The sequence below is a fragment of the Gorilla gorilla genome, chromosome 3, assembly GCF_029281585.2.
Source record: "Gorilla gorilla gorilla isolate KB3781 chromosome 3, NHGRI_mGorGor1-v2.1_pri, whole genome shotgun sequence".
Classification (NCBI taxonomy): domain Eukaryota; kingdom Metazoa; phylum Chordata; class Mammalia; order Primates; family Hominidae; genus Gorilla; species Gorilla gorilla.
Window position 1 is genome coordinate 126,107,550 of NC_073227.2, and position 25,108 is coordinate 126,132,657.

At 36.1% G+C, this 25,108-nt stretch overlaps 1 protein-coding gene across 5 annotated transcripts in view; it reads left to right on the forward strand.

Annotated features, from left to right (window-relative positions):
* GSTCD (glutathione S-transferase C-terminal domain containing) overlaps positions 1-25,108 on the forward strand; it is a 139,024-nt gene that overhangs the window by 14,232 nt on the left and 99,684 nt on the right. For all 5 annotated transcript variants that reach the window (XR_008679125.2, XM_019025801.4, XM_055384859.2 and 2 more), the window contains exons 4-5: positions 3,744-3,995; positions 6,603-6,696. Coding sequence is in view for 4 of the 5 variants with exons in the window: in XM_019025801.4 (XP_018881346.1) it covers positions 3,744-3,995; positions 6,603-6,696 (346 nt within the window). In the remaining variant the exon portion in view is untranslated. The remainder of the gene's footprint in view (positions 1-3,743; positions 3,996-6,602; positions 6,697-25,108) is intronic.

Sequence of the window (25,108 nt, forward strand, 5' to 3'; positions counted from 1 at the left end):
TAACTATTTGGTAATCATTCCTTATGAAGAAATTTAATTTTCATTTCACAGAGTTTTCATTAGCAACTTCCTTAAATATATCTTCATGAGTGTAATGAATGTGGTTCAGTACCTTCTGAGCTATCTGGATATTAGTAGAGTGGCCTGGCATGTTGATAAATGGAGTGACCTGTCAGAGTAAACCTCCTCAATTTCTTGTAAACGTGAATTATTGTTATTTAATTGCAACTTCATTTCAAAAGAAAGGAAAGATGCCACGTACATCTAACAAATAAAAATAAGTCACTAGAACGAAGAGTACAGGAAAGATGAGGAAAAGAGAAAATTTCTTGTGTGATTATCATGTCTAAAGATCCATTCCCTTAGCACCTCATCTATTTCCAAGCAATTCACAATTCTTGAGAGAATTAATAAACTTTTTGGCTCTCAGGGTACCTTAGAGAGTATTTTTCAAACTTTTTTTTTTACTTTAACTCAGTAAATACAGATGGCCCTCCATATCCATTGGTTCTGTATTCATGTATTCAACCAACCGCAGATTTAAAATATTTGGAAAAAAAATTGCATCTGTACTGAACATGTACTGACTTTTTTCTTGTCGTGATCCCCTAAACAATACAGAATAACAATTATTTGCACAGTGTTTATATTGTATTAGGTATTAGAAGTAATCTAGGATTTAAAGTATAGGAGAGGATGTGTATAGGTTATATGCAAATACTATACCATTTTATATCAGGGACATGAGTATGAGTATCTGTGGATTTGGGTATCTGATACAGGTCTTGGAACCAATCCTCCATGGATACTGAGGGACAACTGTAATACATTTTACAAGTTGGATAATTATAGAAATAAATGTATATCTTTAAATAATATGTAAAAAATATATAAATAATTACAAAATAACTTATAGAATGTGTACTCTGATATTTTCTATTTCATTTTTTAAAAACCTACTATGTTGATTTCACAACCCCTAAATGAGTGATAAATAGCAACTTGAAAAATACTGACTGAGGGGATTACTCTCTGAAGGTAACAAATGGATTCTTTATCATTTGTTCATTCACTCAACAGGGTATTATTTGCAAGGCAGTGTTTTAAGTGCTTCAGTATTCAAAGAGAGTTACAGTCCTTGTTCTTATAATCAATTACTTGTGCTCATTTAATCTTAAAGTCCACTTAAAATACAGTATAATATATATGTATGAATTTTTTATTTTCTGTCCTTTCTGTCTCATGCTCTGATATTATTGTGAAATATATTTGTAGAGATTTCCTGTGACTTGACCTTTTTATTTAAAGGTCATAATCTATTCATAATCTGTTCATAATCATAAGTCATAATGTGTTTGAGACATCATAATGGTTTCTACGGAAACATTTGTTGCCTCTCAAAGAAGCAAGAACACTCTAAATTTTCAAGAAAATAGAATTTGGTGGTAGTGCTAGGGAGAAAGCATCTGACCAAGAGAAAACAAAAATATATGAGTTTGTATCAGGAAGAACAATTTAAAATTTTTCTAATTTGAAAAAATAAAAGTCTTACTTTAAGTGCTGCTTTATAAAAAAAAATTCTAAATAGTGCTGGTTATCTTTTTTAGTTTTAAATATTTACAATTTTCTCTTTTATCTTTTTACTATTTTCTTTAGTAAAATGTTCTCCTTACCTCATTGTATAATTTTTAAAAATATGGTTCTGAAAGATGCTTCTTACATTATTGGTAAGGAATATCATTTAGATTCTGCCTAATAGTTCACACATACAGAGAAGATAGTTTCACAAACACAAAAAAATGGAACTTTAGATCACTATTAATAGTACAAGCTCTCCATTTTTACACTTCTGCAGTGAGCTACAAAATTTCTATGAGACCCCTCAAAATACATCAATGATTGCAGACTACAGATATTAAATTGTGATAATTTAAACATGTTACATTATTTGTGTTGAGGAATTTAATACTTATTTTAATTCTTTCCCCATTAAACAGTTAAACTAATTTGCATAAGTATATATTAAGGATTTTAGGTTTTTGATATAATGTTGTCCAATTAACTCTCTATATGCGGTGTGTTAAGAACTTATCAAGTATATAGAGGGTCAGGAACAGAGGAATGTGTTCATGGCCATGAATTATAGATGAAAGGGTTTCCAGATTGGAATGCAGTTGATTACGGAGGAGTTCTTAGAGAAGGGTAAAAACATACTACCAATGAAAGATGTAGACAATTGAATATAAGATGTAAAGTTTTCCAAAATGATTTTCAGTTGTACTATTTATAGACATTTGCAAATGCCATTGTTATTTATATTGATTCTTTTTGGAATTATTATATTCTTCTTTTTCTATTGATGGTTGTTTTCCATTGTATAGATGTACCACAGTTTATCCATTCATCTACTGAAGGGCATCTTGGTTAATTCCAAGTTTTGGCAATTATGAATAAAGATGCTATTAACATCTGTCTGTGTTCAGGTTTTTGTGTGGACATAAATTTTCAACTCATTTGAAGCACAATTACTGGATTGTATGGTAAGAGTATATTTACCTTTGTAAGGAACTACCAAACTGTCTTTCAAAGTGGCTGTACTATTTTTCATTCCCACCAGCAATGAATGAGAGTTCCTGTTGTTCCACATGCGCACCATCATTTGGAGTTGTCAGTGTTTTGGATTTTTGCCATTCTGATAGGTGGCATTTCCTTGTTTTAACTTGTAGTTCTCTAATGATATATGATGATGAGCATTTTTTTTATATACTTAGTTGCCATCTGTGTATCTTTTTTGGTTGTCTACTCAGATCTTTTGCTCATTTTAATTGTGTTGTTCATTTTCTCGTTGCTGAGTTGCTCCAATTTTTATGCTATGAAATGAATCATAAAAACATATAAGACACATCACTAAAGAAGATACACAAATGGCAAATAATCACATGAAAAGTTGCTCAACATCATTAATCATAGGGAAATGCAAATTAAAATTACAATGAGATACTGCTATATACCCACAAGAATGACTAAAATCAAACAGACTGATAATACCAAGGTTTGACAAGTTGTGAGGAGATACTGGAACCTCCATGGATTGCTAATGGGAATTGTAAAATGGAAGGGCAACCATGGAGAAGATTTTAATTTCTTTAAAAGTTAAATATACAGTTACCATAAAACCTAGCAATTTGACTCTTGGATTTCCAAAGAAATGAAACACAGTTCCACATAAACACTGCTACATTATAATGTATAGCAACATTATTTATAATAACCAACAACTGGAAACATGCAAATATCTATCAACCAGTGAATGAGTAAGCAAAATATAGTATATCCACACAATGACTACTAGTCATAATAAAAAGAAACAAACGATTGGTCAATGTAAATATATGGATTCACTTCAAAAGCATAATACTAAGTGATAGAAGAAAACCACATTTTATGATTCCATTTGTATGAAATTCTAGAAAAGGCAAAATTATAAACACAGAAAGCCAATCAGCGGTTGTCTGCAACTGACTGTGGTAGCAGAGATTGAGTGTAAATGGTTACAAGGGAAATTTCCGGGGTGACGTAAGTGTTCTAAAACTAGATGGTTGCATAACTGGATACATTTACTACAACTCATTGAACTATACACTTAAATGTGTGAATGTTGTGGTTTGTAAAGTTACCTCAACACAGCTATTATAAACAAACAAAATATATATAATAATGTGTTTTATTATTTTCCTACCTAGGTAATTATCAGCAGGAAATTTTCTGAGAAGCTGGTAGAATTTCCATTGCTAGCCTCTTGGTACCAGAGGATTCAGGAAGTGCCAGGAGTAAAAACAGCAGCTTCTAAGTGTGGGATCCAATTTCTCCATTTACCAAAGTTGTTGACAACCTCAACTGAACAGCATCCAAACTTATGCGAAGTCCCAGGTGTAGAAGAGCAAAGCGATCCTTTATTTATAGGAGGACCAAGACCAACCATGGCCAAGTTAATGGTACTTAATTATTGACATTTTCTTTGAAAAATTCTATGTGATAATATTGCTGAGCATTCTACTCCAACTTGTAATCATTTGTTGACATTTTTTTTGTTATAAATTTTATTTGTAGCTTTCTTCACTCTTTACCAGTTAATATTTCTGCTACTCTTTTCATTTATGTGAAGTATACTAAATTGAAAACTTTTAGTATTATGTATTTTTGGAGCCAAGTAAGTCACAATATATACTTTTAAAAAGCACTTTTCTCAAAACTTTTTTTTTTTTTTTTGTATATTCAGGATATTGACCAAGGTAGCATCATACCTGGTCAAGTATACTATTTTAACATAATGTTTTTCTGTTGCAAAGTTTTGGTCTCAGCCTTTTTTAGTTTGGATAATGATTGCAAGTTAAAGAAATATAAAGATGAGGCTGGGTGTAGTAGCTTACACCTGTGATCCCAGCACTTTGAGAGACTGAGGCAGGCGGATCACTTGAGGTCAGGAGTTCGAGACCAGTCTGGGCAACATGGCGAAACCCCATCTCTACTAAAATTACAAAAATTAGCTGGGTGTGGTGGCACGTGCCTGTGGTCCCAGCTATTCAGGAGGCTGAGGCACCAGAATAGCTTGAACTTCGGAGGGCGGAGGTTTCAGTGGGCCGAGATTGTACCGCTGACTCCAGCCTGGGCAGCAAAGTGAGACTCTGTCTCGGAAAAAAAAAAAAAAAAAAGAAATATAAAGATTAATATCTCAATTTACGTTCCAAGGTTTTGTTTAAATTTGTAATTTTGGAATTCTTTGAATTTTATTTTTACTTTAATCTTTGATTTTAATGTTTTTGTTACATAAAAGCCTGGGCGACAGAGTGAAACCCTGTTTCAAAAAAAAAAAAAAAAAAAGAATGCATATGCTTTATTTTTTTTCTCCTTGGGGCGTAGTTTGTTTTCAGTAGTACTAATTGTAAAGTTTTCAACAATGGGCTTTCCTTTCCCTAACATTTGAAATGATCTGCAAAAATATTTTGCTTTTAATAGGTGATGTGAGGATTTATTTGAATAGAGAATTCATGAAGTAGGTTATCCATCGAGTTACACTGGAAAAATATTCATTATATTTCCCTATTTGGGTTAGGAAGTATTTGAGTTCGGTAGCTAACAGAGTTTACTGATTTAGAAATGGACAGGAAGACTTTGGTAAGGATACCAATCCCTTAACTCTTCAGCTAAGCTCTGTGGCCTATTGATTAAGTAATGAAACATGATTATATAGTTGATTTTAGAAGTTATTGAGGCATGTCTAGATTTTGATGTGTCTTGATTATATTACTACACTGCCAAGGGACCTCTGGTTCACCTCTCGAGTGAATATGCAACTACTTTTGGAAATGATGAAAATATCTTAAAATAGATAGTGGCAATGATTGAACAATTGTGAATAATATAAAAACCACTGAATTGGATACTTTAAAAGGATAAATTATATGGTATTAATATATATATTTTATCTCAATATAGTTGTGTTTTTTAAAAAGACCCTAAAGTAAGAATGAGTTTAGTGAAATGAGAAATAGCAAGAAGGTCAGTGTGGCTAGACTGAAGAAGATAGAAGAGAGGTAGATGATGTCAGAGAGGTGTGTTTGTCTTTCTGGAGGCAAATCAGTGCTCTGGGCTTGTAGATCAATAGCCATATCTCTAGCCCTAATGAAAGATTATTTGTACTATTTCCTTCGGGACACAAATTCAGCTAGTTTTTATAATGGAAAGTAATCTTATAATGGAAAGTAATCTCATAAACTGATACAAAGCATTTGATGCTAGAGTCTCACAGATTTTTATTTGAATAGGTTATTCCTAAAGATAAAAATATCAGAGCCATGGAGATATCTAGATATAGATATAGAGATATAGATATAGATATAGATATAGATATAGACTGTGTACCTGGAATGTAATTGGAAGGGGTCTGTGAATCCATGTGTATGCCATGCCACTGTACATAGATCAAATAAACAAATGTACAGCTTCTAAGATGGAGAAGGATCCTGAAAATGTTTTAATATATTGAAAAGTGGTCCTAATTCTTGAAAATATTGGGAACCATTTGGTTACACCAGAGGAATTTTTCTCTAGTGACATTAAAGGCACTTATAAAAGACTAGTATGAGTGGTATTTTGGGGTATGTGTTAAAGTGGTAGCTTTTAGGCTGTGGCGATTTTCATATATGTAAAGGGAGACTTTGATGGACATATGCAGAGTTCTCTTTTTATTATTTCTATGTGGATTGTTTTTGATAACATTTTCATCCTCAGCTGAACTTTCTCTTTGATATCCAATATATTTCTAGGTAGCTTATTACTTCTATGGATTTTCTAGTAATAATTTTAAAATAGCATTACTTTTTATTATCACAATATTAAAAAATAGGAAAGTAATTGTGATGTCAAAATACTCAACACATGGTATTTTTATTTAATTAAAATATGTATTTTGGGGAATAGCTGATGATTATTACTATTTATCCTCCTCTTTACCAATATAGAAATATAATTTTTTAGCCTTCAATAATATAATAAGACTATATTAATTCCTTAATTTAGAAAGAGGCTATTTCCTTTTCTAGGAAAAGGGCATTGAAGTGATGTTTTCTCCCCACCCTTGCCCTACTTGGACTCTTGATTGGAATGTTCTCCCTGCAGCAGTCAGCCCAAAGGAAGGTGAGTTTTCTTTTTTCTTTAAGTTTTATTCATACTTTGGATACTGTCTTCAGATATGTCTTCTAATTCTCTAAATCTCTCTTTGGCTTTATCTAACATTCTGATTACACTATCAGTTGAGTTTTCATTTTATTTTTCTTATGAAAATTATATATACACACACCACTTAAATTTAATATTTCTCACATTTTTCTACATTTGTTTTATTTGTTACTGTTTTTTCTTTGCTGACATATTTTGATTTTTGTTTCGTTTTAATTATACTTTAAGTTCTAAGGTACGTGAGCACAACGTGCAGGTTTGTTACATATGTATACATGTGCCATGTTGGTGTGCTGCACCCATTAACTCATCATTTACATTAGGTATATCTCCTAATGCTATCCCTCCCCACTCCCCCTACCCCACAACAGGCCCCGGTGTGTGATGTTCCCCTTCCTGTGTCCAAGTGTTCTCATTGTTCACTTCTCACCTATGAGTGAGAACATGTGGTGTTTGCTTTTTCTCCTTGCGATACTTTACTGAGGATGATGGTTTCCAGCTTCATCCATGTCCCTACACAGGACATGAACTCATCCTTTTTTTATGGCTGCATAGTGTTCCATGGTGTATATGTGCCACATATTCTTAATCCAGTCTATCATTGATGGACATTTGGGTTGGTTCCAAGTCTTTGCTATTGTGAATAGTGCCGCAGTGAACATATGTGTGCTTGTGTCTTTATAGCGGCATGATTTATAATCCTTTGGGTATATACCCAGTAATGGGATGGCTGGGTCAAATGGTATTTCTAGATCTAGCTCCTGGAGGAATCACCACACTGTCTTCCACAATGGTTAAACTAGTTTACAGTCCCACCAACAGTGTAAAAGTGTTCCTATTTCTCCACATTGTATCCAGCACCTGTTGTTTCTTGACTTTTTAATGATTGCCATTCTAACTGGTGTGAGATGGTATCTCATTGTGGTTTTGATTTGCATTTCTCTGATGGCCAGTGATGATGAGCATTTTTTCATGTGTCTTTTGGCTGCATAAATGTCTTCTTTTGAGAAGTGTCTGTTCATATCCTTTGCCCACTTTTTGATGGGCTTGTTTGTTTTTTTCTTGTACATTTGTTTGAGTTCATTGTAGATTCTGGATATTAGCCCTTTGTCAGATGAGTAAATGGCAAAAATTTTCTCCCATTCTGTAGGTTGCCTGTTCACTCTGATGGTAGTTTCTTTTGCTGTGCAGAAGATCTTTAGTTTAATTAGATCCCTTTTGTCAATTTTGGCTTTTGTTGCCATTGCTTTTGGTGTTTTAGACATGAAGTCCTTGCCCATGCATATGTTCTGAATGGTATTGCCTAGGTTTTCTTCTAGGGTTTTTATGGTTTTAGGTCTAAGATTTAAGTCTTTAATCCATCTTGAATAATTTTTGTATGAGGTGTAAGGAAGGGATCCAGTTTCAGCTTTCTACATATGGCTTGCCAGTTTTCCCAGCATCATTTATTAAATAGGGAATTTCTTGTTTTTCTCAGGTTTGTCAAAGATCAGATGGTTGTAGATATGTGGTATTATTTGTGAGGGCTCTGTTCTGTTCCATTGGTCTATATCTCTGTTTTGGTACCAGTACCATGCTGTTTTGGTTACTGTAGCCTTCTAGTATAGTTTGAAGTCAGGTAGTGTGATGTCTCCAGCTTTGTTCTTTTGGCTTAGGATTGTCTTGGCAATGTGGGCTCTTTTTTGGTTCCATATGAACTTTAAAGTAGTTTTTTCCAATGTTGTGAAGAAAGTCATTGGTAGCTTGATGAGGATGACATTGAATCTATAAATTACCTTGGGCAGTGTGGCCATTTTCACAATATTGATTCTTCCTATCCATGAGCTTGGAATGTTCTTCAATTTGTTTGTGTCCTCTTTTATTTCGTTGAGCAGGAGTTTGTAGTTCTCCTTGAAGAGGTCCTTCACATCCCTTGTAAGTTGGATTCCTAGGTATTTTATTCTCTTTGAAGCAATTGTGAATGGGAGTTCACTCATGATTTGGCTCTCTGTTTGTCTGTTATTGGTGTATAAGAATGCTTGTGATTTTTGCACATTGATTTTGTATCCTGTGACTTTACTGAAATTGCTTATCAGCTTAAAGAGATTTTGGGCAGAGACGATGGGGTTTTCTAAATATACAATCATGTCATCTGCAAACAGGGACAATTTCTTTCTCCTGCCTGATTGCCCTGGCCAGAACTTCCAACACTATGTTGAACAGGAGTGATGAGAGAGGGCATCCCTGTCTTGTGCCAGTTTTCAAAGGGAATGCTTCCAGTTTTTGCCCATTCAGTATGATATTGGCTGTGGGTTTGTCATAAATAGCTCTTATTATTTTGAGAAACATCCCATCAATACCTAATTTATTGAGAATTTTTAGCATGGAGAGCTGTTGAATTTTGCCAAAGGCCTTTTCTGCATCTATTGAGATAATCATGTGGTTTTTGTCTTTGGTTCTGTTTATATGCTGGATTATGTTTATTGATTTGCATATGTTGAACCAGCCTTGCATCCCAGGGATTAAGCCTACTTGATCATGGCGGATAAGCTTTTTGATGTGCTGCTGGATTCGGTTTGCCAGTATTTTATTGAGGATTTTTGCATCAATGTTCATCAGGGATATTGGTCTAAAATTCTTTTTTTGTCGTGTCTCTGCCAGGCTTTGGTATCAGGATGATGCTGGCCTCATAAAATGAGTTAGAGAGGATTCCCTCTTTTGCTATTGACTGGAATAGTTTCAGAAGGAATGGTACCAGCTCCTCCTTGTACCTCTGGTAGAATTCGGCTGTGAATCCGTCTGGTCCTGGACTTTTTTTGGTTGGTAGGCTATTAATTATTGCCTCAATTTCAGAGCCTGTTATTGGTCTATTCAGGGATTCAACATCTTCCTGGTTTAATCTTGGGAGGGCGTATGTGTCCAGTAATTTGTCCATTTCTTCTAGATTTTCTAGTTTATTTGTGTAGAGGTGTTTATAGTATTCTCTGATGGTAATTTGTATTTCTTGGGATCGGTGGTGATATCCCCTTTATCATTTTTTATTGCATCTAGTTGATTCTTCTTTCTTTTCTTCTTTATTAGTCTTGCCAGCAGTCTATCAATTTTGTTCATCTTTTCAAAAAACCAGCTCCTGGATTCATTGATTTTTTGAAGGGTTTTTTGTGTCTCTATCTCCTTCAGTTCTGCTCTGATCTCAGTTATGTCTTGCCTTCTGCTAGCTTTTGAATGTGTTTGCTCTTGCTTCTCTAGTTCTTTTAATTGTGATGTTAGGATGTCAATTTTAGATCTTTCCTGCTTTCTCTTGTGGGCATTTAGTGGTATAAATTTCCCTCTACACACTGCTTTAAATGTGTCCCAGAGATTCTGTTATGTTGTGTCTTTGTTCTCATTGGTTTCAAAGAACATCTTTATTTTTGCCTTCATTTCGTTATGTACCCAGTAGTCATTCAGGAGCAGGTTGTTCAGTTTCCATGTAGTTGAGTGGTTTTGAATGAGTTTCTTAATGCTGAGTTCTAGTTTGATTGCACTGTGGTCTGAGACAGTTTGTTATAATTTCTGTTCTTTTACATTTGCTGAGGAGTGCTTTACTTCCAACTATGTGGTCAATTTTGGAATAAGTGCAGTGTGGTGCTAAGAAAAATGTGTATTCTGTTGATTTGGGATGGAGAGTTCTGTAGATGTGTATTTGGTTCGCTTGGTGCAGAGCTGAGTTCAATTCCTGGCTATCTTTGTTAACTTTCTCTCTCGTTGATCTGTCTAATGTTGACAGTGGGGTGTTAAAATCTCCCATTATTATTGTGTGGGAGTCTAAGTTTCTTTGTAGGTCTCTAAGGACTTGCTTTATGAATCTCGGTGTTCCTGTATTGGGTGCATATATATTTAGGATAGTTAGCTCTTCTTGTTGAATTGATCCCTTTACCATTATGTAATGGCCTTCTTTATCTCTTTTGATCTTTGTTGGTTTAAAGTCTGTTTTAACAGAGACTAGGATTGCAAACCCTGCCTTTTATTGTTTTCTGTTTGCTTGGTAGATCTTCCTCCATCCCTTTATTTTGAGCCTATGTGTGTCTCTGCACATCAGATGGCTCTCCTGAATAGAGCACACTGATGGGTGTTGACTCTTTATCCAATTTGCCAGTCTGTGTCTTTTAATTGGAGCATTTAGCCCATTTACATTAAGGTTAATATTATTAAGTGTGAATTTGATCCTGTCATTATGATGTTAGCTGGTTATTTTGCTCGTTAGTTGATGCAGTTTCTTCCTAGCCAGGATGGTCTTTACAATTTGGCATGTTTTTGCAGTGGCTGTTAGCGGTTTTTCCTTTCCATGTTTAGTGCTTCCTTCAGGAGCTCTTGTAGGGCAGGCCTGGTGGTGACAAAATCTCTCAGCATTTGCTTGTCTGTAACGGATTTTATTTCTCCTTCACTTATGAAGCTCAGTTTGGCTGGATATGAAATTCTGGGTTGAAAATTCTTTTCTTTAAGAAAGTTGAATTTTGGACCCCACTCTCTTCTGGCTTGTAGAATTTCTTCTGAGAGATCAGCTGTTAGTCTGATGGGCTTCCTTTTGTGGGTACCCCGACCTTTCTCTCTGGCTGCCCTTAACATTTTTTCCTTCATTTCAACTTTGGTGAATCTGACAATTATGTGTCTTGGAGTTGCTCTTCTCGAGGAACATCTTTGTGGCATTCTCTGTATTTCCTGAATTTGAATGTTGGCCTGCCTTGCTAGGTTGGGGAAGTTCTCCTGTGTAATATCCTGCAGCATGTTTTCCAACTTGGTTCCATTCTCCCCGTCACTTTCAGGTAAACCAATCAGCCGTGGATTTGGTCTTTTCACATAGTCCCATATTTCTTGGAGGCTTTGTTCATTTCTTTTTACTCTTTTTTCTCTAAACTTCTCTTCTTGCTTCATTTCATTCATTTGATCTTCAGTCACTGATTCCCTTTCTTCCATTTTATCGAATCGGCTACTGAAGCTTGTGCATTCATCATGTAGTTCTCTTGCCGTGGTTTTCAGCTCCATCAGGTCATTTAAGGACTTCTCTACCCTGGTTATTCTAGTTAGCCATTCATCTAATCTTTTTGCAATGTTTTTAGCTTCTTTGCAATGGGTTCCTCCTTTAGCTCGGAGAAGTTTGATTGTCTGAAGCCTTCTTCTCTCAACTCGTCAAAGTCATTCTCTGTCCATCTTTGTTCTATTGCTGGGTAGGAGCTGCATTCCTTTGGAGGGGTAGAGGCGCTCTGATTTTTAGAATTTTCAGCTTTTCTGCTCTGTTTTTTCCCCATCTTTGTGGTTTTATCTCCCTTTGATCTTTGATGATGGTGACGTACAGATGTTTTGATGTGGATGTCCTTTCTGTTTGTTAGTTTTCCTTCTAACAGTCAGGACCCTCAGCTGCAGGTCTGTTGGAGTTTGCTGGAGGTCCACTCCAGACCCTGTTTGCCTGGGTATCAGCAGTGTAGGCTGCAGAACAGCGAATATTGTTGAACAGCAAATGTTGCTGCCTGATCATTCCTCTGGAAGCTTCGTCTCAGAGGGGTACCTGGCCGTGTTAGGTGTCATTCTGCCCCTACTGGGGAGTGCCTCCCAGTTAGGCTACTCGGGGGGTCAGGGACCCACTTGAGGAGGCAATCTGTCAGTTCTCAGATCTCAAACTCTGTGCTGGGAGAACCACTACTCTCTTCAAAGCTGTACAGGGACATTTAAGTCTGCAGAGGTTTCTGCAGGGGTTCCACTGTGCCCTGCCCCCAGAGTTGGAGTGTACAGAGGCAGGCAGGCCTCCTTGAGCTGCAGTGGGCTCCACCCAGTTCAAGCTTCCAGGCCACTTTGTTTACCTACTCAAGCCTCAGCAATGGCGGGCACCCCTTCCCCAGCCTCGCTGCTCCCTTGCAGTTCAATCTCAGACTGCTGTGCTAGCAGTGAGCAAGGCTCCGTTGGCGTGGGACCATCTGAGCCAGGTACGGGATATAATCTCCTGGTGTGCCATTTGCTAAGACCATTGGAAAAGCACTGTATCAGGGTGGGAGTGACCCAATTTTCCGGGTGCTGTGTGTCACCGCTTCCCTTGGCTAGGAAAGGGAATTCCCTGACCCCTTGCACTTCCTGGGTGAGGCGATGCCTCGCCCTGCTTTGGCTCACACTCGGTGGGAAGCACCCACTGTCCTGCCCCCACTGTCCGACAAGCCCCAGGGAGATGAACCCGGTACATCAGTTGGAAATGCAGAAATCACTCCGTGTGATTTCTTCTGTGTCACTCATGCTGGGAGCTGTAGACTGAAGCTGTTCCTATTCGGCCATCTTGGAACTGCCCCTGACATATTTTGAAAAAAAAAATTCCAGGTAGCATGTCATACTTTAGGACTCATATTTTAAAAATATTGATATCTTAAATAATCACAATGCCATTATCATACCTAATAAAAATTAACAAACTTTAATGATCTTCTAATGCCCAATTTATAATCCATTTTCTCCAATTGTTTAAAATGTTGTTTGAGAAATACTGTTTTATTGTTTGGTTTTAAGCTAAATGATTATATTTTTCTTTGCTGGAAATAATTATTGGTTTGTTTTTGTTTCTTTATAATTTTTTAAACATAGTTATTTTATATTTTATATTTTATGTTTCTAATAGTTAATAGTTATTTTATATTTTGTACTTGTTATTTCTGATACTTAATGTTCATAGAGGTATAATGCTGCTGTTTGTTTTGTCTGTTGACTTTATTTCTGGTACCTTATTTTCCTGTGAGTTTTGTAATTTTAGACTGTGAATTCATTTGGGGTTACCTCAATCTGTGGTAATCTTGTGGGGCTTGGATTAAGGGTAAATTCCTACAGAAAGGGATTATATTTGCTTATACCTACTAGGACTTAAGACCACTTAGCATTGGTTTTTCAGCTTCAGATTTCTTTAAAAAATGTTTAAATTTAATTATATTTGTTATTTTTTCATTGACACATAGTAATTGTGCATATTTTTGGGGAACAGTGTGATATTTTGATACGTGTATGCAATGCATAATGATCAAGTTAGTGTAATTAGGATATTCATCGTCTCAAACATTTATCATTCCTTTGTGTTAGGAACAGTCAAAATCTGCTCTTCCAGCTGTTTGAACTGTTATTAATTATAATCACCAAACAGTGCTGTAGAACCCAGGAATATATTTTTCTTATCTAGCTGTAATTTTACATCCATTAACCAACTTCTGGCTATACACCCTTTCCAGTCCCTAGTAACCACTATTCTACTCTCTAATTCTATGAGACCAACTTTTTTTACCTTCCATTTGGAAGTGAGAACATGTGATATTTGTCTTTCTCTGCCTGGTTTATTTTATTTAACATAATTTCCTCCAAGCTCATCCATGTTGCTGTGAATGACAAGATTTATTTCATTTTTATGGCTGGATAGTTGGATAGTACTACATCATATATATGTACCACATTTTCTTTATCTCTTCTTCTTTTGATGGACACTTAGGTTGATTCCATATCTTGCCTATTGTGAATAGTGCTGCAATAAACATGTAAGGGCAGATATCTCTTCACTATACTGATTTCTTTTCTTTTGGATATATATCCAGCAAGGGAATTGCTAGATCCTATAGTAGTTCTAATTTCATTTTTGAGAAAACTCCATACTGTGTTTCATAATGGCTGTACTAGTTTACATTCCTACCAACAGTATATAAGTTTCCCTTTCTTTGCATCCTCACCATGTTATTTTTTGACTTTTTAATAATAGAGGTTCTAACTGGGATGAGAAGATATTGTGCATTTGATTTGCATTTTCCTGATGACTACTTATTTATTTTTGCTGTTTAGTTGTTTGAATTCCCTGTGTATTCAGGATATTAATCTTTTGTTGGATGAATAGTTTGCAAATATTTTTTCTCTTTCTGCTGGTTGTGTCTTAACTTTGTTGATTGTTTCCTTTGCTGTATAGGTTTTTAGTTCAATATAATTCTATTTGTCTATTTTTGCTTTTGTTGTCTATGCTTTTACAGTCTTATTCATAAAAACTTGCCCAGTCCAATGTCTAGAAGCATTCTCCTTATATTTTCTTCTAGTAGTTTTATAGTTTTGGGTCTTACATTTAAGTCTTTAGTCCATTTTAAGTGGATTTTGGTGTATGATGAAAGATAAGGTCTACATATGGATATCCAGTTTTTCTAGTACCATTTATTGAAGAGACTGTCCTTTCCCCTGTGAATGTCCTTGACACTTCTGTAAAAACATGAGTTGGCTATAAATGAGTGGAGATACACTTTGGATATTTGTCCTCTGTAAATCTCAAGTTGAAATTTGAACCCAAATGTTGAAAGTGGGATCTCAAGGCAGGTGTTTGGTTCATGGAGGCAGATTCCTTATGATTGGCTTTGTGACATCCTCATGGTAATGTGTGAGTTCTCACCCTTAGTTCCCATGAGAACCAGTTGTTGAAAAAAGCCTGGTACCTCCTCTACTCTCTCTCTCGCTCCCCCTTGCTATGTGATGCCTGCTCCCCTTTGCCTTCTGCCATGAGTGGAAGCTTCCTAAGACCCTTACCAGAAGCAGATGCTGACCTTATGCTTCTTGTACAGCCTGCAGAATTGTGAACCAAATAAACCTCTTTTCTTTATAAATTACCCAGCCCCAGATATTCCTTTATAGCAATAAACAAATGGACAAAGACAAGTGGATTCATTTCTGGGTTCTCTATTCTGTTCCTTGGTCTATGTGTCTGTTTTTAATACCAGTGCCACACTATTTTGGTTATTATAACTTTGCAGTATATTTGAAAATTAGGTTGTATGAGGCCTTCAGCTTTGTTCCTTTTGCTCAGGATTGCTTTGGCTATTCAGACTCTTCTGTGGTTATACATGAATTTTAGGATTTTTTTTCTATTTTTGTGAGGATTGTTATTAGTATTTTTATAGAGATTACACTGAATCTATAGATCACTTTTGGTACTGTGATTGTTTTTAACATATTCTTCTAATGCATGAACATGGATATCTTTATTTTTTCGTGTGTCCTCTTCAATTTCTTTTATCAGTGTTTTATAGTTTTTCTCTAAAAGTCTTTCACTTCTTTAGTTAAATTCATTTTTTTTTCTTGTTTGTCTTGTTTGTTGTTCCTATATACAGATGCTACAGAATTTTGCATGTTGATTTTGTATCCTGCAGTTTGGCTGAAATTGTTTATCAGTTCTAAAAATTTCTTGATAGAGCTCTTTGGTAGGTTTTTCTATATATAAGATTGTGTCATCTGCAAATAGGGACAATTTGACTTCTTCCTTGCCAATTTGGATGCCCTTTATTTCTCTTGCCTAATTGCTCTGGCTAGGACTTAGTAGGATTCAGTAAGGTGAATAAGAGTGGTGAGAATGGGCATCCTTATCTTGTTCCAATTCTTAGAGGAAAAGCTTTCAGTTTTCCCCATTCAGTATGATGTTAGCTATGGGTTTGACATATGACCTTTATTATGTTGAGGTGTGTTCCTTTTATACCCAGTTTGTTGAGAATTTTTATCACAAAGGATGTTGAATTTTATCAACTGCATTTTGTGTATCTATTGAGATAATCACATAAGTTTTGTCCCTCATTCTGTTGATATAATGTATCTGATTTATTGATTTGCATATGTTGAATTATCCTTGTATTCCTGGGATAAATTCCACTTGATCATGGTAATGAGTGTTGTAATGTGCTGTTGGATTTTCTGTTTGCTAGTATTTTGTTGAGGATTTTTGCATCACTCTTTATCAGGGATATTGGCCTATAGTTTTCTTTTTCTGTTGTATAAGTTTTTTTGTTGTTGTTGTATTCTTGTCTAGTTTTTGTATCATGGTAGTGCTAGCCTCATAGATGAGTTTTGAAGAATTCCCTCCTCTTCAATTTTCTGGAAGAGTTTGAGAAGAACTGGTATTAGATCTTCTTTGAATGATTGGTATAATTCAGCTGTGAAGCCATCAGGGCTTAAGCTTTTCTTTGATGGGAGACTTTTTATTACTAATTCCATCTTGTTACTCATAATTGGTCTATTTCTAGGAGGTAGGACACTGCTTCAGCATAGGCACTGGGAAGACATGACTGCAGTTGGTGGCCAATGTACTGTTTTTCCAAGAGACTGTGTACCTTTTCAGCTCAGACACAGAGGGGTATGACTGCTTTTGTTGGTCAAAGCCTCATTTACCTGGGATGTCTTGTGTTGCTTCAGTTCTGGTCCAGAGAGGCATGGTGTAGCAAAGACTGGGAGAGGTTTTTATAACAGCTTTTTCAGGGCATCGTTTTCCTTAGAGGCAGTGCGCAGCTTCGGCTCAGTCCCCTAGGAGCAGGTGCAGGCATGACTGAGGGATGGAACGGTTCTGCCAGAACACCATTTCTTCAGGAATGAGTGCGTAGCTTCAGCTCTAGCTGTGAGTGGGGGCTAGGAGGAGTGCATGAAGCAGCTCCACTACTGCTTGAGCCCACAGGAAATGGTACAAGAGGTGGTCACAGCTAGGCTTGGGGATGTCAGGGCATTGGACAGGGGTGGTTTGGCAGCAGCTTAGCCTCAGAAATGAAGGGATATTGTGGGTACTCACCTCCAAGCAACACTCCAACATTAGTTCCAGTTTGCAGATGGCATTGTGCAGTAGCCACGTAGGCCCCAGGGTGCAAGACATAGTGTCAGCTCCTTCTCTGTGGGATGACAGCTATGCGGACTACAGGCAGCTCCCTCAGCTGGGCTTAAGTACACCAATCAACACTTTGAACAACTATAGTCTTCACTCCAGTAGGACTCACTACTGGAGTGAGGACTATAGTTTTGCTTGCCTTTTGCTAGCCTTTCCCCATGGGGAGAATTCCTCCTAATTCCCATCTGATCCCTGCTGGGGAATGGGCGGGTGGAGACCAGGTGTTTCCTTCAGTTCTCTGTACGGCTATCCTGAGTTCCTGTGTTCACCTGAGTTTCTGTTACTTCTTTGATGTACTCCAGCGCTCTCCTTTAGTCATTTTCATTATGATGTAGTTATTTATTAGTTGTTTAGGCTGTTTTTGTGGTGGGGGCATGGGAGGCTTGGGCATGTGGAGTGCTAGGGGCTTCTTAAGCACAGATTCTTTAAACGTTTTTTCATCTAAAACTGAGACTTAAACAGACAAGTTACCTTTTATCATCTTCCTTTGTTGTTGGGTAGAACTTTTTTCATGCGTCTTTTCAGAGGGAATATAGCTTTTGAAGGTTTCTGCTTTCAGGTAGTGATTTTTGTTCTAACTCTCCAACATGCTGGGATGAAGGACTGGCCTCTTTTTGTCCTACTGTTAAAGTCTGGGTCCCTATTATTAGCAAATACCCTCAGGGCAGCCATAGTGTCAGTTCAAGACTATTACACAAATTTTCAGCAATCCCCCCAACTTTTTACCCCCTCACATTCTTAAGGCCCTATACATTTTCCTTATTCTGAGAAACCCACCTAGACATGTAAAGGATGCTTGTTTAATTTTAAATACCATTTTAGGTGTTTTTTAGATAGAGAATTCTTTATAATAGCTCAATTTCTTCAATTATTCACTTATTCTTAAGTTTTATATTTAGCCATATGTAATTCTTAATTTTTAATCTTCTTTGAAGTAGTTGCCTTCCCTTTTCATGTTCTTTTTTCTGTGATGCTACCTAATATTGCCTGTATCTTACGGGTCATTTCTATTCTGTTAATCAAGGAAATAATTTAGAATTCTCTCAGTATGGAAGAAGATCATGTTGGAGAATTAAGATTTCTGCCCCAAAGATATTTTATAAAAATAAAATTGAATTTTTGGTGTTTTATTAATTGTATACAAAGATAGTAAAGAATTTGTTAGTCTTTTGATTTTACATATTTTCTGACATTTCAGAAATTTAAATATTTTTATGGTACTTACAATTGAATTTTGGCTGTATACACTTAAGTTGTAATATAGATTTTGAAGAAGCTAAACTTAGAATTTACTAAATTTAAAAATCCAATTTTCATTAATATTTATGTTTATCAAGAAATGAAAACAGAGATTTCTAAATGCCACATGTTTTGCTTTATCCATAATTCATCGACTTGGAGACAAAATAATATTTTCACTTATTAGTATGAGCAATCAATTACATCAGCTACCAGCTGAAGGAGATCTCACATTAAACATTCATGGCTGGTCGTTTTTCTGGTTAGAAGTTCATATCTAACAGAGTTCATGGAATATATTACTCATTACATCCCTATAATTGGATCATCTTGTTTTCATAATATTATGACAAAGAAGCAACTCTAACAGCAGGGCTACAGGGTATACTCACATTACATTCACTGTTTCTTAAAAGGTTTATAGTCTGTTAAAGTAAGGCAGAATTGTGGCATTTTAAGTTTGTTGTTTTCATCAGTTCTGGTAATTTCAAACATTGCATGATAATAAGATCTTTGTGAAATAAAATTATGTAGGGGTATGGAGGATCACTGTGAAAACATTCTCAAGATTCATGTTTCTGTACTGTCAGGAGAAATCTCTAATACAACCTGTATTAAGATTTTATTGGTACTTGGTTCATTTGGATGTCTCAGCGACTGACTCTTTATACTGAATTCATTTAATTACATCAAGATTTTGGTGCATATTATAATAACCATTCTTTTTACTAATAAAGGCTGTATTAATCCTCATGATATAAGCTATTTTTTAGGCCTATCCAATCTGCCATCCTCTGCTCTTACCCATTTCTCTCCCCACATCTTATCTACCATTCCTTGAACTTTTTACTGTTTCTTTTATACAACCTATATTTACTATTTACATGTCTTTCCTTTTTTCTTCCAGCCTTGAATATTCTTCCCACTCCCCTTGCTGGTTGAAATTATACTTGTCTTTTAAGGATCAGTTCAAACGCTGCTTCCTTCATTAAGTCTTCTCTATGGAGTCAACCTGCCTGAAATTTAGTTAGCTACCTAGCTAGATAACCCATGGCCAGATACTCAACTTCTCTGTGCCTTGGTTGCATCATCTGCAGAATGGAGATCATAGTGTATACCTTATGGAATTGTTGGTACAGTCGGTGCATTAATATGGAAAGCAATTAGCACAGTGCCTAGGAAACTGCAAATGTTAAATATTTGCTCATATGGAAGTCAGAATTAATTACTGCCTCTTGATATCCTATTAGTACTTTCTCTTTTTTTGTTGTTTTTACCTTTTTTTTTTTTTTTTTATTTCTTAGAGACATGGTCTCACTCTGTCACCCAGGCTGAAGTGCAGTGGCTCAATCATAGCTCATTGCAGCCTCTAACTATTGAGTGCAAGCAATCCTCCCACCTTATCTTCCCAATTAGCTAGGACTACAGGTGCATGCCGTCATACCTGGCTAATTTTTTAGTTTTGTGTAGAGACGGAGGTCACACTGTGTTGCCTAGGCTGGACCTTTTGTAATTTCTCTCTTTTTTTTTTTTTTTTTGAGACAGAGTCTTGCTCTGTTGCCCAGGCTAGAGTGCAGTGCCGCGATCTCAGCTCACTGCAAGCACCGCCTCCCGGTTTGACGCCATTCTCCTGCCTCAGCCTCCTGAGTAGCTGGGACTACAGGTGCCCGCCACCATGCCTGGCTAATTTTTTTGTATTTTTAGTAGAGACGGGGTTTCACCATGTTAGCCAGGATGGTCTCGATCTCCTGACCTCATGATCTGCCCCCCTTGGCCTCCCAAAGTACTGGGATTACAGGCGTGACCCACCGCGCCCAGCATGTAATTTCTTATACTTCGTATTTTGTACTTGTATTATGCTTCTGATACGCTATAATTATTTATGTACATGTTTTTTTTCTTCAATAGACTTTGAACTCTTCGAATGTAGGACTCCTAGAGCTAGATACTCAATTATTTTTTATTAAATTGAATGACTTGAAACTACAGATCCTTTATTTAAACTTCCCAAATTTCTGCTTTATCTAGGCAACTCTTTAAATTCTTTTATCTCATGTAGATTTCAAAGGCTGAAATAATTGAGATTTTTTAGTTTGAAGAAAAGAGAACTGAGGATTTAATGTACATTATTATTATATTTTTAATGGACTGTTTGGGAGTAAGTTGTAGACATTGTTCACTTTCACTCCTAAATACTTAAATATTTCCTAAAAACAGGACATTCTTTTTTTTTTTTTTTTTTTTTTTTTTACGGAGTCTGGCTCTGTCGTCCAGGCTGGAGTGCTGTGGCACGATCTTGGCTTACTGCAAGCTCCCCCTCCCAGATTCACGCTGTTCTCCTGCCTCAGCCTCCCGAGTAGCTGGGACTACAGGCGCCCGCCACCACGCCCGGCTAATTTTTTTTGTATTTTTAGTAGAGATGGGGTTTCACTGTGCTAGCCAGGATGGTCTCAATCTCCTGACCTCGTGATCTGCCCGCCTTGGCCTCCCAAAGTGTTGGGATTACAGGCGTGAGCCACCATGCCTCGCCAAAACAGGACATTATTTTACATCGTTATAGTATAGTTATCAAGCAGGATATTTAATTTAGTACACATTATTATGTAACCTATAGTCTGGCAGATTTTGGCACATTTAGTTGCATTAAGGTGAAACAGTTTACAGCCTTTGTCTTTCATAACATGGTCATTTTTGGAATAGTTCAGGCCATATTTTTATAGAATGTCTCTCAATTTGGATTTGTCTGATGTTCCCTCATGAGTAGATTCCAGTTATGCATTTTGGGCAGGAATATCACAGATGCGATGTTTTATCCTTCTCAGTGCAGCCTATCAGGAGGCACATTATGTCAGTTTGCACACAGTGCTATTTGGTTAAGCTTTATTGAATTAATAAGTAATTTGTAGAGAGATACTTTCAGACTGTGTAATACCTTGTTTCTTTTCAACCTTACACTCACTAGTTTATATTCATTGGATGCTTCTTGCCTATGATAGTTACAAAATGGTGATTTTCAAGTCTGTCATCCTTCTATATTTATTAGTTGCCACTCTTCTGTAAGAAAGTTTTTTCTCCTCTTTTTATTTCTTTATTTACCATCAGTATCAACTCATAAATTTTTATTTTATTAAGTGACTTATAGTTCAACACTATTATTATTAGTTTTAATGCTCAAGTTGTCCCAGGTTGTGAGTGGCAACCTGACTTTTGACCCCTTGGAAATGCCCCCAACCATTCTATGGCGACTTCCTTCATTTCTGGCATAACAACATATTACAGGCTTATCTTATCATTTACCTGTCCCAACCCTAGAGTCAGCTGTTTCTCTAAGGAGATCTGACTCCCTTTACTAGAGAAGAGCATTTAGAAATTAAGATTAGAGCAGTAAGTATGCTCATTGTTAATGAACTGTTACAGCTTCTAGGTCATCTCAGTAGGGACCTGTATGTATAGATCTATTAGGAAATAGATGTATGCATGCATTCGTGTACATATACAAACACATATACAACTATACACATCAATATCTACTGATATATCTATATCTTTTATCCATCTATCTATATATATGTATACTAAAAATCATGAGTTTATACAGATACATCTAATTCAAATCTAACAATACAGGATTCTTCCTGCTTTTTCCAAATTCAGTATCTGTATCTGCCTTTTCCAACAGTAAAAATAATAGCCCTTAATATCATTATTACATTTGCTCATATTGTCAGTCTCTCAATATGTGGATAGTAGTTTCAGAATTACTATACCCACATCTGTGTGAAAAATATACCTACTGAGTTGAATTCCAGATGGTTTACCTTTATTTTCATCTTTGAAGTGAGGATGTATAGTCAAAGTTCTCATGCAGATACTTGTTCTATTCTGTACAAAATGAATTCTATGAAGAATGAAAGGTTTTAGTTAGTATTAATCATGTTACATAACAAAAAGAGATTTGGCTATGATCATCAATACTCGGTAGTAGGATAGTCTTCTACTTCACTGAGAACATCCAGGCAATTGCATACTCTTTTACTATTTGGCCTCAATACCTGTGTGATTTCCTTCTCTGTGTGATGAACAAGGGTAACCAGTGCTTGAGCCTGACGACTCCTTTTGTTAAGTCCAGAGTCACCCTCTGTTTTTGCCTTGTGAATTTTTGTCCTCTGAGTATAAAACAGGGTTATGGTCTTTTGCCTTAAGACCTAGAACAAAGCTGGCCTAAGCCACTTAATCCATGCATTATTTCACTGTGGCCCTCTCTGTTCTCCAGTAGTTCTTAGGTAGGTGGTTCCTATAGTAGAGGTTGCTACTAGCTCATAATAACTATATAAATCATGTAGGAGGGAAGATAGTCAGAAGCATGACCTTACATAAGATAAAGAATACAAAAAGATAGGTGCTTAGGTGTTGTTCCAGTTATAATCTCTTTTGTTCACATATTTGATGTCTTAGAAATATGGCCCCATTAAATGTACCTGAGAATTTAGTTTTGCTTTTAAGCTACATGAAAGTACCATCTTCTAGGGAGAGTGATATGGGGAGAGTGCATAAAAACCTTAAACATTACCACCCATTCACCCTCATCCCTTGCCGCCTACTTTAGAGTACAATTGACCCTTGAATAACATGGGGGTTAGGGTCGCTGACTCCCCATGCAGTTGAAAATCTGCATATAACTTTTGACTCCCCAAAAATTTAATAGCCTACTGTTGACTGGAAGTCTCACCAATAACCTAAACAGTTGGTTAACACATATTTTATATGTTATATGTATTATAATAAAGTAAGCTTGAGAAAAGGTGATAAAAATCATAAGGAAGAGAAAATATATTTACTATTTATTAGGTGGAAATGGCTCATCATCAAGGTGTACATTCTCGTCATCTTCATTTTAGGTAAGTTAAGGATGAGGAGGAAGTGGAGGGGTTGGTCTTGCAGTCTCGGGGATGGCAGAGCAGTTCAAACCTGTGGGTCAAGTGTATATACTTCTCAGCTGCGATAAAAGGAAAAAATTTAATGCAAGAGTTTTATCAGAAGGAGATATTATAGTGTCTTCTTTCTAGAAGGCTTTAAAGCTAGCAGATGACATTGCTTGGGATAATAATTTATGAAATCTTAGAACAAGAATTATGAACTGGTATATTCTAACTCTTTGTGTAGATCACTGATTGAATTGATGTTTCTAGGAAGTATGAATTTTTTTAATTCTAGTGGCAGATTATCCTCTTAGTAGCAAGATATTCTTATCAACCTTTATGTGTAGTTATTATTGTTGACTAAAGTTTTAAACGTAAAGGCTTATCCTTATGAGGATCATTTATATAAATACTCTGGTTTTTTCCCATTTATTTTCTGTAAAATATTTGGAGTTGAAAAGAATGAACTGACCCTTAACATTAGGAAAAAATATAAAACAAGGTAGTGATGTATAACTAATAAAAATTGGCTTCAATAAAAAGTCTGTGTGCTCTAGTCCCTACTTCTTTGTTGTATGTTTCTATAAACCAACAGCAGCACCCCTTCTTTCTTCTCCCAGCAGAAGTGATTTGGGGAAGCAAGGGAAGAGTGTGGTCAAGGTCTTTGGAAAGAGGCAGATACAAGGTGAAGAATGAAAGGGCTAAAGGCAGCCTTTTCCCCTATTACTGATTCTTAACTAGGTTCTTACCAACTCTTGAGTATATGGTAAATATGTAGGCACATTATTTATTGCTATTCTTGCCAGAAGGCAAGGGATGCTAAAAGTTCACCAAACAAAGAATGGTCTGATCCACAATGTCAGTAATGCTCTCCTTTGCAGGGAATCCAAAACACAAAAGCTTTTTCTAAGGCCGGTACGCAGGACATGCAGATGCTGCTTTGTCCTAAATCATTACTTTTCAAACTAGGATATCTATCAGAATCATTTGGAAGGCTTGTTAAATCAGATTGCAGGGCCCTACCCCACAGTTTCTCTTACAGGTCTGGGGTAGAGCCCTAGAATTGCATTTCTAAGAAATATCTCTGTGATACTGCTTCTGCTGCTTTGGAAACCACACCATCTGAAGTATTACCCTAGGGAACCAATATAATGCATGCACTGGCTACTTGATTTCACTCTTTGCCACCCAGATAACATGAACAGTATCAAACCTGTCCAAATATTTCTTTAAAACTTAATTCTTTTTCTGTTTTTAGCAAAGAGTAAGTCATATATAAGAGCTTGTACATATCTCTGTGCCATTTGCTAACTATAAGAATGTCTATTTTAGACCAGTTATACTGACAAATATAAGTGGAAGTGAAAGTATCCTGATAATGTAAATAAAAATAATGGTCTCCTTTAAGAAAATTTTATTTTTTGTAAAATACTCATCTTGGGTTCTTATTATTTATACTTTACCACACTAGATGAGACTCAAAACTAGCACGTTTGTTTTCTTAACTTTTAAAAAATTCTCCAGGTTGACAGTGTAAACAGTTTGTTGTTGTTGTTGTTTATAT